Below are 17,407 nucleotides of genomic sequence, written 5' to 3' on the forward strand. Positions count from 1 at the left end.
TTTGTGCCATGTCGAACAGTAGCAAATGTTAATAAAGGGAAGTTATGCAGCGCCAGTGTGGTCTCATCAGATTTGTGACACGCAGTGAAATAATATTCAGATCTGTCAGTTCTCATGTGAACCACTTCCATCAGTGCGAAAACATAACTAGATGCTGTCTAAGTAATACCTTTTGGGCTGTAATAGCATAGAGTCTAAAAAAGTCTTAAGGTAGATCTACATGATCTAGAGCGTGAGGTTCGGCGCTACAAGAGAGAGAACCTCTAGATCAAGCAGGTCTAGACAACATTCATGCAGACACCGTAGCAGATGCGGTAAATGGCTACCGGGTGAATGTATAGTTCTTGGAGAACGACTGCCTCCCATTGCGCCTGAAGAAATTTACCTCCCCCGGCAAACCAGAGTAGTTCTGGCTCAATTACGTTCCGGCAGATGCAGTCGCCTCAACTCCTACAGAATAAAGATTGATATCGACGTGCAAGATGTATGTTCCGATTGTAACCAGGGACCGCACGATACACGTCGCCTGTTTAACTGCTCAGCAAGACCCACTCGACTCAGACCCAGATCCCTGTGGACGCACCCCATCTTAGTCACAGAGTTCCTGGGTCTTAACACTCAACAGATTCAAGCAGACGAATGATAGAACAAAACAAACTGCTACAACAATAACAACAAGGGAAGTTGCAGTATTATGAAGCATGTGGAATAAGCATGAACTGGCACAATACACTTAGCATCCATACTCATCGAACACTTTATCATTCTCTGATGCATTTCATGATGTACAAAAAAAAAAAAGAACTGGAAGAACGGAACTATAATACTGGGACAGCAGCACTTGGCAGATGAATGGTTCCTTCGTGTCAGTTCGATGCATAGAAACTATTAACAAGTGTTTGAGCATCTCCTCATTAAAGTTGAAGACAGTTTATGTTCAGTTCAGTCTTGTTCAACTCGCCTACAACGAGGTGTCGCTCTGCAAATCGACTATCGAGTCATTGAACTAAAACTTAAAACCTCTTTAGTGGAAGCTTAATCTTCTTCGATGAGTTTAAACATTTACAAACTGCTTTCAAGAAAAATACTGGAACCATTTAAATAAAATTAAAAATTTATTTTTCTTCTCATTTCATAAAATTTGGGATTTCAAATGATTATTTAAGTTTGTTTAATAATTGAAATACAGATTTTGTTGTTGTGTTTGTATATATATATGCATTGTTTTCTTTCTAAGAAATTGTCATTTTTATATATATTACCAAGCGAATATTACAATAACTGCCAAATAATGCAGTTATTAAAGAAATTCTTTTCATAAATAAAAACTTATATGGGAGAAGCGGAAGAAAGGCAGACTTCTTATTATTTACACATACATACATACATATATGTATATTTTGTATAGGTATAGCAATAAACGACTGTTTAAAATATTGAACTATATTTATGTATATTTTGTTTTGTTGTGTTTTTTTTTTTTTCAATAATATATAGTATGCATATTGTTGTTGTTGTATAAAAAAGTGATGATTTTATAAAGTTAAAAAAAAAATTATAACATCATAGTATATATCAAAACAAAAACAAGCTCCTAAAATATTAAATACATCAATCATATCATCAAATGAAAAGTTGTAATATTGTTTCAGTTGTGGGTGGTGCAGTGGAACGAATATGTCTTTTCGGATATTCATATATATGAATTGGGACGCGATAAATGTTTCGGATAACGTTTTACAACAGTCGAGGTCGAATGCTGCAAGCTGTTGTTGGTAGTGATGGAGTTGGTTGTTATATTGGTGGATGTATCGGAGTGCGGATGATAATCGCCTGATAATCATTTAGCTTTTTTAGACTCCTTCTTTTTGTTGCTGCTGTTTTCCTTGTTCTCTTTCTTTTCTGGCTTTTCCTCGGGATGATCTTCATATCTAGTATAAGAAAATTTCATTATTATACACCACACACATGGCCAGCATAACACTTTACTTACGCAAATAAGGTCCTAAGTTCACCGCGCACTATAGCAACCAATAAGGGTGTACCCATGCAGGCAGGAACCAAATACAACAAAGCTGGTTGGGCATGTTTAAAGACATGCATTACAAAAATGGTGGCCATTAGTCCCACGAAATATGCTGTCAATGTCGAAAGGAAATAGATGCGGTTTCTACGCTTTGTGCTCTGATCAAAGCGTAGCAACAATGCTATGAATATGCCAGGAATAACGATATCTCCCAAACCAAGCATAGCAAAATTGGAGGCGCTCAAGCCATTGGTGATCAGATCCTGTGGAAAGACTAGCTTAATGGGTGCTTCAAAACTTTTGGCCACGGTGACCATAACATTTGTACCAAACACCCAAAAGATGTCATAGAAGAACAATCCACATAATAGGATGCATCCAGTCACGACATTGTTCAAGTGTAACATTTCCACGGCATTCACAGCAAAAGCTATCCCAAACAGATTATTGGCTATCCAATGTTTTTTCAATAGATACCAAACACCAATAGCAGTGGATAGAACTAGACACACAACGTCGTGTGTGGAAAATTTGTAATTAATGAGATCTTCCTTATTTTTACCTTCACCTTTAGTAAAGTGTATTTGGAATGGTATTTTTGGCACAGCGGCTGGCACCAATGAATGCACTACGGGACTGAGCAAATGCGCCAAAGCGATGACGCCCAAAAAGAAGAAATATACAGTCAATAAGAGATTAATATGATCCTTCGAGAACACCTTGAAAAATGTGTATAAACCAAAAAGAGATATGGACGCAATGATGGGGAAAAACAGGGCATCCTTCTTTGTCATGGTATCCACCTTTTCACCGGTTATCTGAAATAGAAAAATAAAAATAGAGTTAAATTGAAATTTATGTTTGGTTTATGAATAAAACATGTTATGCTATAACTAGCAAAGTCCATCTGGGTCAACCATTGAATATCCACAACCCTATTAAGCCATTTGTAATCTTATCAGCGTTTCTGGATTTGTATGCTTGTATGCATTTAATTGGTAGCAAAACCGCTGAAACCATTTTCTTCGTATTTTTTACCGAACCTGCAAATTATCCAAGTATGAGGTCTTTCAGCTAAAGGTCCAACTCCATTTAAACTCGCTGAGGCCCATAAATCTCTATCAGGACAATATGGAAGCATAACAGATTTCGTTGTGAACTGTCGGGAAAAAAATTCTACTGGTAAAAAAATGTGTCACAAAAGCACACGGACACAGAGTTCCGAAATTCGCTCCGAATTCTATCAGAACTGTCCTAACAGTTAAAACAACGAAATATGTGAAAACCAATCACAAACAGACAACATCCGAAACGGAGTCCAGACGTCGTTCCGAGTTCCATCCACCATCCAAAGAAAAATTAAAAAAAATCTTTACGGCATGGCGTCCAGACATCGTTTAGAATTCTTTTAGAAATGTCGGAATACAAATTCCTACAGACAAACATTGCAGAAATAGTTCAGAATTCCTTCCGAAGAATTATTAAAAAAAAACCAAACGAAAAGACGTTCAGACATAGTCCAGATTTCTTTCGGAACTGTCGGTACTTGTCGGAAGGTTTCAGAATTTGTTCAGATTTGTTTGATATTGAAGATTTGGATTGCTGGGAATGTTCTACGTAAGGTTTGTGCACTAAAGAACAGCAGCAAGCCACATTAAAAATAAGTCCACACGATAGATATGACGCTCACACCTTATACCAGCAATCGTCAATCGTACCTGATCGACCCGATGAAGTTCTTCTTCGGCAAGGGTGTACAAAACACTGCTAAAACAATAATCGTTGTTGACGCGTTTGAATATTTGCCACATTCAATGCGCAGAGTCTACTCAGAAAAATTGATGAATTATGATATATATTTGAAACGTCAGGAGTCGACATTATCTATTTGTCCGAAACTTGGTTTAGCCCCGCTGTGTCAGATTGTATGATTGGTACACATGGTTTTTAAGTTTTTCGAAACGTCAGATGTTCCCATTTAAGGTTGTTCGAAAATCAGACACGAATGAGAAAGTAGAGTCAATATTTGTGGAAGCAATTGCAAATTCACACAAGTTGCTTCTTAGGTGTATTGATAGACTAAACAAATCCATACCATAAGACCCATTAATAAGCACTTTACTTGATATGTCCGTGAATAATTATGAAATTGTACTTGGTGGTGATCTGAATTGGAATCTTTTCCGAGAATTTACACTTATAGATAAAATAAATCATCTGCTATGCCAACAAATTTCAAAATGCTACAAATACAAAAAAGAAGTGGAAAACTATATAGGAAATAGGAATTGCTGAAAATACACCAGTAATAAAATTTGGGGATCTTGATAAAATTAATGAAGCTTTCATAAAAGCGCCACATAACCTAAATGCCCAAAGCTCATCATTTACCATCACCAACATAGACAGTCCAATGCTGCCCATAGCGAATGTATTTCCAATGTACTCTTCATTTGAATTCTCATGCGTACACGCCAGAGATGTAGCAAAATGTTGGTAGTCTATTAAATCTGATGCTGTAGGATTAGACTCCATAAACTCAAAATTAATCAAAATTATTTTAAAGTTTATACTGCCATTCGTAACGCATATTTTAAATACAATTTTAACAACCAGTCAATATCCAAGAAGCTGGAAATATGCTAAAGTTATGCCAATCCCCGAAACTGCAAAGGAATATCGACCCATATCAATCCTACCTTTCCTGTCAAAAGCTTTTCAAAGAGTTGTTCATCAGCAGATATATGAGTATTTAAATGAACAAAAACTTCTTTCAAGTAGACAGTCTGGTTTTCGACCAATACACAGCTGTATAACTGCACTTTTCAATGTCACCGAGGAAGTAAGATCAAGTTTGGATGATGGAATGCTTTCCTGTCTTGTATTGCTAGATCACTCCAAAGCATTTGCCTGTGTTGACCATAGCATATTATGCAGAAATCTTAAACATTTTTTCAACTTTTCAAGTATGGTAATCAAGTTAATATCTAACTACTTACGGGATCGTATCCAGTCTGTCGTTGTAGGAAATCGCGTTTCCACACCATTGCATATAATGCAGGGAGTTCCTCAAGGGACCATTTTGGGACCGCTTCTATTTTGTATGTATATAAATGAACTGTCAACCAGACTGACAAACTCAAATATCCAAATCTATACAGACGATATACAAATCTATCTGAATTGCTCAAAGACAGAACTATGTCATGGAATAGAGAAGCTAAACACCGACTTAAGAAATATCAAAATGTGGGCTAAGGAAAACAAACTGCACATAAATCCAAACAAATCAAAGTTCATTATTTTTTCAAACCCCTGCCAGCAAGTGGTGTGCAAATTGTAAATAACGCAATCAAACAGGTATATAAAGCAAAAAATCTTGGTGTAATTATTAATCAAACACTAACATGGAAGGCCCATATCATAACGGCGACAGGCAAAATCTTCGAAATGTTAAGAACATTCTATAAAACACATTTATACACACCACAGAACATCAGATCGCTTTTAGCGAAATCATATCTTGTACCTACATATACTCCTATATGGCTGTGAGATGTTTAGCCAATGTGACTCGAGAAGCAGAAATCGGTTGGAAATGGCACATAACGCTATAATAAGATATGTCTATGGCCTAAGGAGATATGCAAGTGTTTCAACTTTTACGAAAAAGTTGCATGGTATCGCATTCGGCGATTTACTTTTTACAACAACACTTTTCATGGAGGCCACCGTAGCGTAGAGGTTAGCATGTCCGCCTATGACGCTGACCGCATGGGTTCGAATCCTGGCGAGACCAACAGTGGTGGTTTTCCCCTCCTAATGCCGGCAACATTTGTGAGGTACTATGTCATGTAAAACTTCTCTCCAAAGAGGTGTCGCACTGCGGCACACCGTTCGGACTCGGTTATAAAAGGGAGGCTTAAACTTGAATCGGACTGCACTCATTGATGTGAGAAATTTGCCCCTGTTTCTTAGTGGAATGTTCATGGCAAAATTTGCATTTACTTTTAATGATACATAAGTTAGTGTACAACAGAACTCGTGAAAATCTTCACGCCAAACTTAAAATTGGTAGATCTAGCAGAAGAAATGTAATAGTACCCATTCGCTATCGTTTCCTTATATCTGAATGACAATTTTTCTACAATGCAATTCGTCTTTGGAACTCTCTGCCTCCTCATATTCAATTAATTGGCGACACAAATGCTTTTAAGAAAGCTTTATATGATTATTTCTAATCATTTTGTTACCTTGTATTTATGGTAAAAATTGTCTACTTATGAGAGGAAACTTATTTATTAATTTGGTTACTTGTTTAATTATCTTATCTAAATTTTTTTGTTAAATGCGATTATTTTCAACACAAATTTTATTATTAAATCAACTATTGTAACAATCTTATTATTACAAAAAAAGTCACATACTATAATTATAAGATTTAAAATCTTGTTGTATGTGAAACTGAAAACAAATAAACAAACAAACTCTCAACGACCAAACATAAAATGTTCCTTCAAATTCGTTGCCCTATTTTAAGTGTTTTTGCTGATGAGCATAATATGATTTCCAATCATATTTTGCATTTTAAGCAATACGCAGTACGGGCTCACATTGAACGCAACCCAAGACACACACACACACATAGCAACTATTCAAAGTTATGAGAGCTGAAACTAATGTTCGTGCTTTAATGGCTTGGGAAAAAAAAATTGGAACAGACTGAAACAGACAGCACGTACGTCACTGATAAAAGCAATTCGATGGATACCTATCCACAATGTAGTGATGGGGATGGTCTCTGCAATAGCAGCCCAGCATGTAGTTGTGCCTTCGCACGGATAGGATCTTTGTCTCCTAATGGAGGTGAACCACTTGAGAACTGAGGAGACAGCTCTCTATATTTCGTAGGGCAGCATTCTGACAGGTCTAAATGTTATTCCACTCCGGCGCCTCCTAATGAAGGTGATCCACTTGAGAGAGCATAAAATGATTTTCAATCATATTTTGCATTGAACGCCACTCAATATACACACACACACATACAGCTACCTTTCAAAGTTATGAGTGGTGAAACTAATTTACGTGCTTTAATGGCTTGGGAAAGAAAAAACAAGTCAGAGAGTGCTAATTTCGGCCGGACCGAATCTATCTGGTTATATACCGATTTGGACCGTGTCGATTTTTCAGCTAAATCGGACAAAAATTGCGGCTTCCAGGGGCTCAAGAAATCAAATCGGGAGATGGGTTTATATGGGAACTATATCAAGTTATACACCGATTTGGACGGCACTTTGCTGAGTTGTTGGAAGTTACAACGAAACACTATGTGCGAATTTTCAGCCAAATCGGACAAAAATTGCGGCTTTTCAGGGGCTCAAGAAGTCAAATCGGGAGATGGGTTTATATGGGAGCTATATCATGTTATATACCGATTTGGACGGCACTTTTGCAGAGTTGTTGGAAGTTACAACGAAACACTATGTGCAAATTTTCAGCCAAATCGGACAAAAATTGTGGCTAGTAAGGGCTCAAGAAGTCAAATCGGGAGATCGGTTTATATGGGAGCTATATCAGGTTCTTGACCGATTTAAACCATACTTGGCAGAGATGTTGGAAGTCATAACAGAACACCACATACAAAGTTTCAGCCAAATTGGTCAAATCGGGAAATCGGTTTCTATGGGAGCTATATCTTAATCTGAGCCTACATCAATATTTATTATCTGTGCAAAATTTTAAGTGGCTAGCTTTACGCGTTCGACCGCTATCGCGATTTCGACAGACGCACGGACATGGCTAGATCGAATTAGAATGTCGAGGCGATCCAAATATATATACTCTATGGGTTCTCAGATCAATATTTCGAGTTGTTGCAAAAGGAATGACTAGATTAGTATACCCCCATCCTATGGTGGTGGGTATACAAATTGAGGTAAGTCTGTGACTTTGGAACAGACTGAGACAGACAGCACGTACGTCACTGCTAAAAGCAGTTCTCATTCAAAAATAAAAAAAGTAAAAAAAAAACAACGGAGTATATCTATCAACAACACTTGATGTCTCATTTTTCTGATTGCTTTAGCTTCACATGGCTCTGGCTTCTGAGTGGTGTTCATTTACCAACAAAACACGATATCCGTCGACCAAATTGAAAAACACATCCACTGAACCATTACTATAACGTTTGTGCGTCTCTCACTCTATTGTATAAGTGCGTGTGTTTATAACTTTGTTTTTAGGTAGCATGCGTAACAGACAATTGCTTTGGCCAAAGCGGCTGTTGAGTGCCAAAATTTGGGTTTCATGCAATTCTCAGTTGCCCACATTATGGTGGAGATTTAGGTTTCCGTGCCGAATAGACCGATACTTTTGCAGTGTGAGGCTGCAGCCCTTATCGATGAAGGACTTCATGGGGTCAATCCAGTACGTACAATCGGCTCCCATGGGATTAAACATGTATGTACCACCGATCGCTATTTGTATATCACGCTCATGGGGAAAGGTAGAAAGGGTATAGTTTTGGTAGAACAGTTGGACGTTTCGACGTTTTGCACGATGAAAGGGAATGCTTGCAGCAATTCAAAATATATATTCACATTATCTATATAATGACGCATTCTAGCAGGCCTCATTTTATTAGGACCGAACACTTCATAACTCTTACTACGCAAGCATCGAGGTTCACAGATGAGCGTAATGGAATACGCCAAGGTAATACTAATGGTAGGATCAAATGCAAATTTTGCCATGAACATTCCACTAAGGAACAGGGGCAAACTTCTTACATATCAATAAGTGCAGTCCGATTCAAGTTTAAGCTCTATAAGAGGCCTCCTTTTTATAGCCGAGTCCGAACGACGTACGGCAGTGCGACATCTCTTTGGAGTGAAGTTTTACATGGCATAGTACCTCACAAATGTTGCCAGCATTAGGAGGGGAAAACCACCGCTGAACATTTTTTCTGATGGTTTCGCCAGAATTCAAACCCAGGCGTTCAGCGTCATAGGCGGACATGCTTAAATCTGCGCTACGGTGGCCTCCTCCAGTGAAGTGGGGGGCTAGATTATTTATTCAGTAGCTGTTCACCGCCACTGCTACCATGTCTTCGTGAAACGCCGCCTGATCTAGAAGTTCGCTCTTGTAGCACTGAACCAAACGCTCTAGATCATGTAGATCCACCTTGAGGTTTCTGGGCGGTGGGCACCTACCCACAATTTAGTGATGGGGATGGTCTCTACAATAGCAGCCCAGCAATTTGATAAGATTTACAACATTATACTTTCTGTAGTACTGCAAGATGGGACCCTTCTCCCGCTTCACTTTAGTTGGTCAAGCTGCAACATCGCCCACAAACAAGAAGGTCACGGGATAGCTGTGAGCACCACACAGACAAGAACTTTGAGGGCCCATTTGTGTGCTGTTCATCGTTGTCGCGAGATGCTTAGCAGCGAGCTACCAAGAGCTTCCATAAGTTGCGAATAGTGGAATGCTCCATACAGAGTAGCTGAAACGGCAGTCGCGGACAATCAGCGTCATCGAGTGAAGAGACTCAGTTAAAGGCCGGGCAGCCGGTTCTTGCAAAAATACTGAGTGCCTATGATGCTCGATATGACAAGTGAGTTATTGGCGTTTTTAAATAGCCAAAAGGGCATCCTGTTCCCGCGGTGATCGGTTGTTGTTGTTGTTGTAGCCACATGAACGTTCCGGCTCAAACGACCGATCGCCACGGGAACAGGGTGGCCGTTGGTTATTCAAAGGCGCCTATAATTCGCCTTGTCGTATCTCATCGAAGAAGCTAACATTTACGCCTATGTCCTAACGTCTGGGCTCGAATTGCGCCGAGAACATCATAAAAATATTTTTCAGACTCGCCAATGCTCGCAAAGAAATAGCCTTATCATTGAGTTTAAACTTGAATTGAATCGTACAGAATGCATTGATATGAGCGAATATAGGGTCAGGGATGAGAAAAGAAAATATCAAGGGTTTAGGGATGAAACGATAAAAAACAAAATGATTCTTCGAGTCAATTTCAACAACCTCTTGATCTAGCAAGAGCAAATAAGTGCAAAAGTCTTTCGTTGGAAGCATTTTGGGGAAAGAAAAGAAAATAATAACAACGACCTATGTTCTTGGACTATATCTTCCCAATGCTGCTTAGAGTAACATTCGACAACTCAACAACAATAGGAAAGTAAGGACTCGCAAATAAATGCGAAAGGAACACATCGACAAAAGGCAAGCAGATAATAACGACTTGTAAGGCGGTCAGTCGTTCACTTGTTGATTACGCCTACTTTTTATGGTCTCCGCCGAGAGTGAGACGCAATCTGGACGACTTCAAAACAGGCACGAAATGTGCACTTGCCCATAACAACCGATAACCATTCCAAGACCGCAAAACTAACACTATAACCGACTTCACGCCACACTTCAACAAGGCGACTACTGTCGGCAAGAAACAAACTCATAAGGACAGAGCTAAGGGCATATTATTGCCACAGCCAATGCAATCCCAAACAGGGACATCCAGGCGGCTATAATTCTTCATCAACTAAAGATAAGCACAGGCATATGTTATGTAAACAAACAAAAAAAAAAAAAACATTGAACAAGTTTGAGCTAAAGGTTCATTTATAAAACCATCTCATTTAGTGGAACGTAGTTAATATTTCAAAATAATTTCTTTGTTGAAATTTCTCCGTAGAATGAAAACAGGCTTTGTTCATACACGTAACGTTTAAACATTGTGCTGATGTGGTCTAAAACGTGAGTTGTTTAAATTAAAATAGTGTAAACAGGCTTCGTGTATTTGTTTCAGCGATTAATGACGTGTTTATCTGAATACTTGTACAATACAATCACTAAAAATCCCCTTTTCACCGCACACAAATATTATTTAAATAATATGTGGTATCTACTAACGCCAATACCCTTTAGAAGAAATACATTCCGGCTGAGTGTTAATATAGCCTCAATAAACCCAAAGACATTAAATGTCATCCATGGTCTACTCACCCTCCTGTTTTTGTGCAGTTTGACTGAGCGTATGGAACCAAATACTATGGGTAGCACAGCCATGATCACCAAACTACTATAGGCCAGAGCAATTCCTTCCTGCAAATATATGCCGCATAAATATTGATATACCCAATATAGGTTAATTAGAACTTAAATAAGCCGTAATATCTATGCAATATGTTTTACTTACAGGTGTTGAAGGTACTTTTGCATTTGTTATCGTCTCGCTGGTTGCATTATTCTCAAGTGATTCCGCTGCATCTTTAACTACTTCGACCACTTGGTCAACTATTTGTTCCGACATGTTTGTGCTTGTTTAGCTATTTATATAAGATTATATTAATGCCTTTTACTAAAATTATTGAGATTTTCCTACGATTTTCTTTTTTAAAAATAAAAAATATGTGAAGAAAATCGTTGCACAGGAAAACTGACACGCACTCAAGATGTTGTGTAGTTGCAAAAAAAAAGAGTTGTCAGGCACTTGACGTGTCAGTAGCGCATAGTTGCACCCTGTTTGACAAAGTGGGGTTTCTTAAAAGCTTAGTTATGCTCACGTAAAGGCTACGTTGACGTATAACGTAGCGGATGGTTTTATGCTGATGGAAAGTTTACATCATGGTTGAATTAAGATGTTTGGCTTGCCCAACTCCAACTCCAGAGTTGTATCCTAATCTCACTAGAACGCCAAATGCTTGGTTTGGACTTTAAAACTTTCATATTTTGTTCCTTTTTCACATTTTAATTATTTTAATTTATAATTTTTACATTTATAATCATAAATCTTTCGATCTTGTGGCTGCTACCATGAGATAATTACCAGGTAGTGTACCGTAAACAGCTGAGTATAATTTTTTCTCTTGAAGTGCACTATCTGTCAACGAGTTTTGGTTGTGTGTGTGTATTATAGTTAAGTACCATCTCACACAAACACAAACAACGAAAAATGGCGTGAACTATTGGGTTGGCCAAAAAGTTATTGCGGATTTTTTAAAAGAAAGTAAATGCATTTTACAGAAGAAAGAATGCAATTACAGAGTCACAAGCTGTGAAAAAATTTGTCAACGCCGACTATATGAAAATCCGCAATTACTTTTTGGGCAACCCAAAAGTAACATACACGAAATCAGATTTGCACTAATCACATCTTTTGACAGATAGTGTACTCAATATTTTGTTGTTGGATATCTGCCACTACCTGCAAATAAATATATCTTGGCTGCTACCCATGATAATGCAAATAAAAACTATTGGGTTGCCCAAAAAGTAATTACGGATTTTTTAAAAGAAAGTAAATGCATTTTTAATAAAACTTAGAATGAACTTTAATCAAATATACCTTTTTTACACTTTTTTTCTAAAGCAAGCTAAAAGTAACAGCTGATAACTGACAGAAGAAAGAATGCAATTACAGAGTCACAAGCTGTGAAAAATTTGTCAACGCCGACTATATGAAAAATCCACAATTACTTTTTGGGCAACTCAATAGTTGGTTTCATTGTTGTTGGGCACGTGACTGTATCTTGTATAAATTTGCCTAGCTATATACTTTTATAATTTCCTCAGAAATTAGCGAATCGGGTAGCAATGAAGATTGCAAGACTCATGCCCATCAACCTTATGTATCCTAGTTTTTTCATTTATATAATTCAACAATTCGTTTTAAAATGTGAACGACCCCTTAAATATTTCCCAGCATGAATAATAATTGAAATGTGGCATCTTTGGAAATGACTTGACGCGAAAACACAGTTGTCATTCCGGCTACAATTTTGAGTGATTTCGCTTTCTGCAAATTATAGATTCTTTTTTTTTAATATATCCCACATAATTAAATATTAAATAAAAATGGAAACTATTTTGGGTATACGTGGTCCTGATTTTGTTATGGTTGCTGCAGATACTACACAGGCGCGATCTATTATTGTAATGAAGGAAGGTGAGTGTATTCCCTATTGCCAATGACTTTACAAAAAAGCATGAAAAATAACATACCGAAATATTCATATTCAATTTAGATGAAAACAAAATAACCAAGATTGCAGACAATTTAATGTTTGCCACTATTGGTGAGTCTGGCGATACAGTACAATTTACCGAGTTTATTGCAAAAAATATAGCGCTGTACAAAATGCGCAATGGCTATGATTTAAGTCCTAAATGTGCAGCTCACTTTACACGCAAAAATTTGGCCGATTATCTGAGATCCCGCACTCCTTACCAAGTTAATATGTTTGTGGCGGGGTATGTGAAAACTAACTATTCGACTTTTCAATATAATTTACTACAAAAAATTTGCTTGTTTTGCAGATATGATCCCGTAGAAGGACCTGAATTGCATTATATTGATTATTTGGCAAATGCCAAGTCAATGAAATACGGCGGCCAAGGTTATGGTGGCATGTTTTGCGCCAGTATCTTCGATAGATACCACCACGAAAATATTACCCAGGAAGAAGCCTATGATGTGCTAAAAAAATGCGTGGTGGAAATACAAAAACGTCTGGTTATCAATCTGTCAAAGTTTAACGTAGCTGTAGTCGATAAGGATGGCATTAAGGATTTGCCTCAGATCACCTCACAAAACCTGATTGGTTATAAAGCTTAGTTTATTATTGGGCATTGGAAATGCTTGTTTATGATTTAGAACATGTGGTAAAAAATCTTTTTGTATAAATTTGCGCAAACATGAATAAAAAAATACAGACATACATAAATACTTATATTTCAAGTATTTTAACTTTATTTAGTTTCCTGCCCAATGCCATTGTCGATTTCTTTGGGCCAATCTAAATCAATTGCCAACACGTCCAGCGCTAAAATATCCACCGGCTGTTCAATGATAGATGAAACTGATGGTGTCGTCCGTCCAAACTCGCCATGTACCAACTCCTTGATGTAGGTACCAGCCTGACTAACAACATCCAATACCAATAAACGGGTATCGTTTTGATGGACCCATGCTTTCATTTTAAAAATAGTACGTGGTCTGGTGTGCAAGGGTCGACGATGCAAGACTCTTATAGGGGTTTTCTGTTGAATTTCGAAGCCTTCGGGTAGATCTAGTTTTCTTAATAAATCAATTGTGGCCGGATCTCTTAGTTTGCACAGTGCTCTGTAGTATTTTTTCTTTTGCTCTTCGCCAGATTTTATATGTACTAGTTCTTCTCTGTTAACCATTTGTAAATTACGCACAGACAACTTTAAAGATTTATCGATTTCACACTCCATGCGGTAGGCTTCCGTTACCGGCAAAGTAGTGTGAACGGAATTGGGAATTTCTAATACAAAGGGTCGACCTTTGCCTAAGCAACGAACATCAACATCTTCGCGGCCACTGGACATAAATATTACTTTTGTTGTATCATTACTAAAATATACAGAAATTGATAAGGATTGCTAGCTTTTTCTTAAACAAAACTTACCAGAAATAGGGGGCTACCGATTTTATTATTATTTCCTCAATGCTGTCTTCCATTATGCGTTTGCCATTTAAAACCCAAGGCGTATGCGACATTTCCCTTGTAATTTTCCTATATCTACCTGCCACAAACACCGTGGGACCAGTCAACTCCATAGACTCTAAGCTCAATATATCATCTACTGTTGGTGGTGGTATGGGAAAAAATTCCTGAAATAATTCTGGTTTAAGTCGTTTGGGTGTATATTGTTTTTCCAATACACCACGCGATACAGGCTGGCGTTTAGCATTGGGCGGTGTGGGAAATGCCTTCTCATGCAATTGTTTTAATTGCTTTAGATTTTCCTCTTCTAGACTATGGGATAATTGTATGTTTATCATAATGCCATTGCCATTGGGCTCATATTTCTTTTTTAACTCTTTGCATATAATGGGATTTATAATCAGTTTTACAGCTTCTTTTAAGGGCACATCTGGAGCACGCTCCTTCTCGATTTGTGTTCCAAACTTTTCCAACAAAGCATACCACATGGAGAGTTGTCTTGTCTGCACAAGCATTGGCATACATATAGCTACGACAATGTCGTCACATTCAAATTTTTGAATGTCTGTTTTAAGGATTCTTTCTATGAGCAGCGACTGAAAGCTATGGGAGAATAGCCCTAAGCAACATGGGCAAACTTCCAGCTTTGGTTTTTTGCAAAGCGTTTCGCTGGAATCTGTTTCGTATTTCACATTCAGCTAGATTTTGTTAATATTTTTAAAATTAATCGAAGATAAATGGTTTAGTGAGTAGTAAATACCTTTTCAAAGCTCTCCTTTAGATCTCTATATTCGTTGCCTCGTGCCTTTAAATATCTTAATTGGCATATATCGCAAACTCCTTGTCCTTTAAGGAAATCCACCAATTCTTGATGTATCATATTTGTAGATAAATAACTAAAAAAAGCAAATTGATAATTATTATATGTTAAAAATGCGGCGGCTCATGGACAAAGTTGTGTCAACACGTTGTTTGTAAACAATTATGACAAATAGCAATTAGTGGTAACGTTAAAGCAACGTGGAGTTCAGGAGTCCAAAACAGAATTTGGCATGCAGTTTACGTCATTTGCATTTTCTAAATATGCATTATTTCCTTTCCCATGAAGGAAACTATGGGGTAAAGCACGTATATAGGGTTTCGGCAGTCGTAGTTTCCAATGTGTGTATTTATCTTTGTTTTCTTTTTGTCTAAATTTATTTTTTTTTAATTTTTTCGACAGAGCTGCTTGCTTCAAAAAAAAAAAAAAATTGAATATTTACCGACACCAATTATAATAGTGGCTGTTGCCCAACAACAAAATATTGAGTGCACTATCTGTCAAAATCAATAAAAAATAAAATAAATCAGAGCTGCACCAGCTCTGATTTTGAGTATGTTACTAGTTCGCGCCATTTTTCGTTGTTTATATGTATGGTTCTTAGCAATAATACACACACGCAACTAAAACTCGTTGACAGATAGTGCACTTTGCAAGAAAAAAATTGTACTCAGCTGTTAACGGTACACTACTTGGTAGTTATGTCATACGTACAAGCGGCTGTCTTGAGATTATCCATGAGACTTACTAGTGAGGGCGTGAACATGTTGGAAATTTGTGTTATTCTAGACAAGTGAAGAGCTCACAGATTCTATGATATAGAGCAGAGGGGCGTTCATTTGACAGACATCGGTGCTGCATTTATTTTAAGTGAATACATTCCGTTTTTGACTAATTAGTATACGTTATGTCGCTTGTTCTGTTTGTTTGGCCAGCTTATATTGAGATCAAAAACATATGTCACACTACAATTTTTATCAACTGCTACTGGAATTTTGTTGTGGCCGTTCCTAGGAATCGGATCTCTTCCAATATTTAACAATTTATCCAGATTTTACATAAAAGGTAATTTTAAACACAGTAAGAGTTAAAACTACAGTTTGTCTTGAAAAGATGAGTGTTTGGATTTGTGCATTTGAGAACAATTTGAGCGTATTTTGAAAAATCTTATGTTACGTCACCTCGAATCCAGCTAGTGTTCTCATCAGCTGTTTGGAAACATATTTTAATATATTTTTTTATTAATGGTTTTATTGCAATCAATATTTTTTTAGCTCACGATGCCTATTTCGCCCTTCCTGCAGACTCCTTTCACCGATTTAACTGGTAGTTTGATTAACCATCAAACATACGACAAATGCGGTGAAATGGAAATGAACATGATGGACTGCTTGGAGGCCTATGGTGCTGAGCGAGGCAAAAAAATGTGTAAGGATTTAGTCGATGATTTCAATGAGTGCTTTACCATGCACAAACAGTTGAAACGATTCTATGTATGTCACATCTAAAGTTCCAGAGACAATTTGCCATCATATGTATAATTTTAATTTTTGTTTTCTATTTAGGCTATGCGCACCGAACGCATGAGACAATATTGGTCTGGCGAACGTAAAAGCGAGGAGTTGTATGCTCCACCTCCAAGAGTTGATGCTTATTAGAGATTGCGTTTTGATCATTGTCCTATAGTAAAATAAAAAGAAATTATTGAAATATGAATGGAATCCCCTATATCAGCTATAATACTTATGAATGAAGCAATACCAAGGACTACACAATAGTTAAATGGCCAAATAAAAACTAAATACCTAAATAATGGGTTGAATGAAGCAATACCAAGGACTACACAATAGTTAAATGGCCAAATAAAAACTAAATACCTAAATAATGGGTTTAGAACAGTGACCTTCAAATTTGATAGATATAAAAATGTATACTTAAAGTACTAATGTTTGAACGCCGTTACAGCATTTGCTGATTTACCACGGGTATGTGTATCAGAAGTTCGTTTTCGGGGTATAGGCCCATGTGCTTACGTATAAAGCCCACCTAAAGAGTGAGGCACCTTGAGTTCTT

General features: G+C 37.3%; 4 protein-coding genes across 4 annotated transcripts; 2 read left to right on the plus strand and 2 right to left on the minus strand.

Moving 5' to 3' along the window:
* Window positions 1–1,096: 1,096 nt before the first annotated feature.
* LOC106083075 (minor histocompatibility antigen H13) lies at window positions 1,097–11,524 on the minus strand. The gene is made up of 4 exons (XM_013245905.2): window positions 11,241–11,524; window positions 11,048–11,146; window positions 1,994–2,844; window positions 1,097–1,931 (listed from the first exon to the last, which is right to left on the minus strand). The coding sequence occupies exons 1-4, from the start codon at window positions 11,352–11,354 to the stop codon at window positions 1,841–1,843; spliced, it is 1,155 nt and encodes a 384-aa protein (XP_013101359.1). The 5' UTR covers window positions 11,355–11,524; the 3' UTR covers window positions 1,097–1,840.
* A 1,253-nt stretch (window positions 11,525–12,777) lies between these two features.
* On the plus strand, window positions 12,778–13,773 carry LOC106083061 (probable proteasome subunit beta type-2). The gene is made up of 3 exons (XM_013245885.2): window positions 12,778–12,989; window positions 13,069–13,294; window positions 13,361–13,773. The coding sequence occupies exons 1-3, from the start codon at window positions 12,899–12,901 to the stop codon at window positions 13,656–13,658; spliced, it is 615 nt and encodes a 204-aa protein (XP_013101339.2). The 5' UTR covers window positions 12,778–12,898; the 3' UTR covers window positions 13,659–13,773.
* Window positions 13,760–15,500, minus strand: LOC106083059 (putative tRNA pseudouridine synthase Pus10). The gene is made up of 3 exons (XM_013245883.2): window positions 15,275–15,500; window positions 14,476–15,212; window positions 13,760–14,420 (listed from the first exon to the last, which is right to left on the minus strand). Exons 1-3 carry the CDS (start codon window positions 15,392–15,394, stop codon window positions 13,793–13,795), a joined length of 1,485 nt encoding a protein of 494 aa, XP_013101337.2. The 5' UTR covers window positions 15,395–15,500; the 3' UTR covers window positions 13,760–13,792.
* A 789-nt stretch (window positions 15,501–16,289) lies between these two features.
* LOC106083063 (uncharacterized) lies at window positions 16,290–17,062 on the plus strand. Its single transcript, XM_013245886.2, has 3 exons — window positions 16,290–16,399; window positions 16,609–16,827; window positions 16,900–17,062. The coding sequence occupies exons 2-3, from the start codon at window positions 16,615–16,617 to the stop codon at window positions 16,990–16,992; spliced, it is 306 nt and encodes a 101-aa protein (XP_013101340.1). The 5' UTR covers window positions 16,290–16,399; window positions 16,609–16,614; the 3' UTR covers window positions 16,993–17,062.
* Window positions 17,063–17,407: the final 345 nt, after the last annotated feature.

This window comes from Stomoxys calcitrans, chromosome 3, assembly GCF_963082655.1.
Source record: "Stomoxys calcitrans chromosome 3, idStoCalc2.1, whole genome shotgun sequence".
Taxonomy (NCBI): domain Eukaryota; kingdom Metazoa; phylum Arthropoda; class Insecta; order Diptera; family Muscidae; genus Stomoxys; species Stomoxys calcitrans.

What these genes read in the sequence shown, in the direction of transcription:
- LOC106083063 (XM_013245886.2), top strand. Translation starts at nt 16,615, where the DNA reads ATGCCTATTTCGCCCTTCCTGCAGACTCCTTTCACCGATTTAACTGGT. An exon ending in AACAGTTGAAACGATTCTAT is followed by an intron (nt 16,828 to 16,899) that starts GTATGTCACATC and finishes TTTTCTATTTAG; the next exon opens with GCTATGCGCACCGAACGCAT.
- LOC106083059 (XM_013245883.2), bottom strand. Translation starts at nt 15,394, where the DNA reads ATGATACATCAAGAATTGGTGGATTTCCTTAAAGGACAAGGAGTTTGC. An exon ending in TAAAGGAGAGCTTTGAAAAG is followed by an intron (nt 15,213 to 15,274) that starts GTATTTACTACT and finishes AACAAAATCTAG; the next exon opens with CTGAATGTGAAATACGAAAC. An exon ending in TCGGTAGCCCCCTATTTCTG is followed by an intron (nt 14,421 to 14,475) that starts GTAAGTTTTGTT and finishes TGTATATTTTAG; the next exon opens with TAATGATACAACAAAAGTAA.
- LOC106083061 (XM_013245885.2), top strand. Translation starts at nt 12,899, where the DNA reads ATGGAAACTATTTTGGGTATACGTGGTCCTGATTTTGTTATGGTTGCT. An exon ending in TATTATTGTAATGAAGGAAG is followed by an intron (nt 12,990 to 13,068) that starts GTGAGTGTATTC and finishes TATTCAATTTAG; the next exon opens with ATGAAAACAAAATAACCAAG. An exon ending in GTTAATATGTTTGTGGCGGG is followed by an intron (nt 13,295 to 13,360) that starts GTATGTGAAAAC and finishes CTTGTTTTGCAG; the next exon opens with ATATGATCCCGTAGAAGGAC.
- LOC106083075 (XM_013245905.2), bottom strand. Translation starts at nt 11,354, where the DNA reads ATGTCGGAACAAATAGTTGACCAAGTGGTCGAAGTAGTTAAAGATGCA. An exon ending in CAAAAGTACCTTCAACACCT is followed by an intron (nt 11,147 to 11,240) that starts GTAAGTAAAACA and finishes ATATATTTGCAG; the next exon opens with GAAGGAATTGCTCTGGCCTA. An exon ending in GAACTTAGGACCTTATTTGC is followed by an intron (nt 1,932 to 1,993) that starts GTAAGTAAAGTG and finishes TTCTTATACTAG; the next exon opens with ATATGAAGATCATCCCGAGG.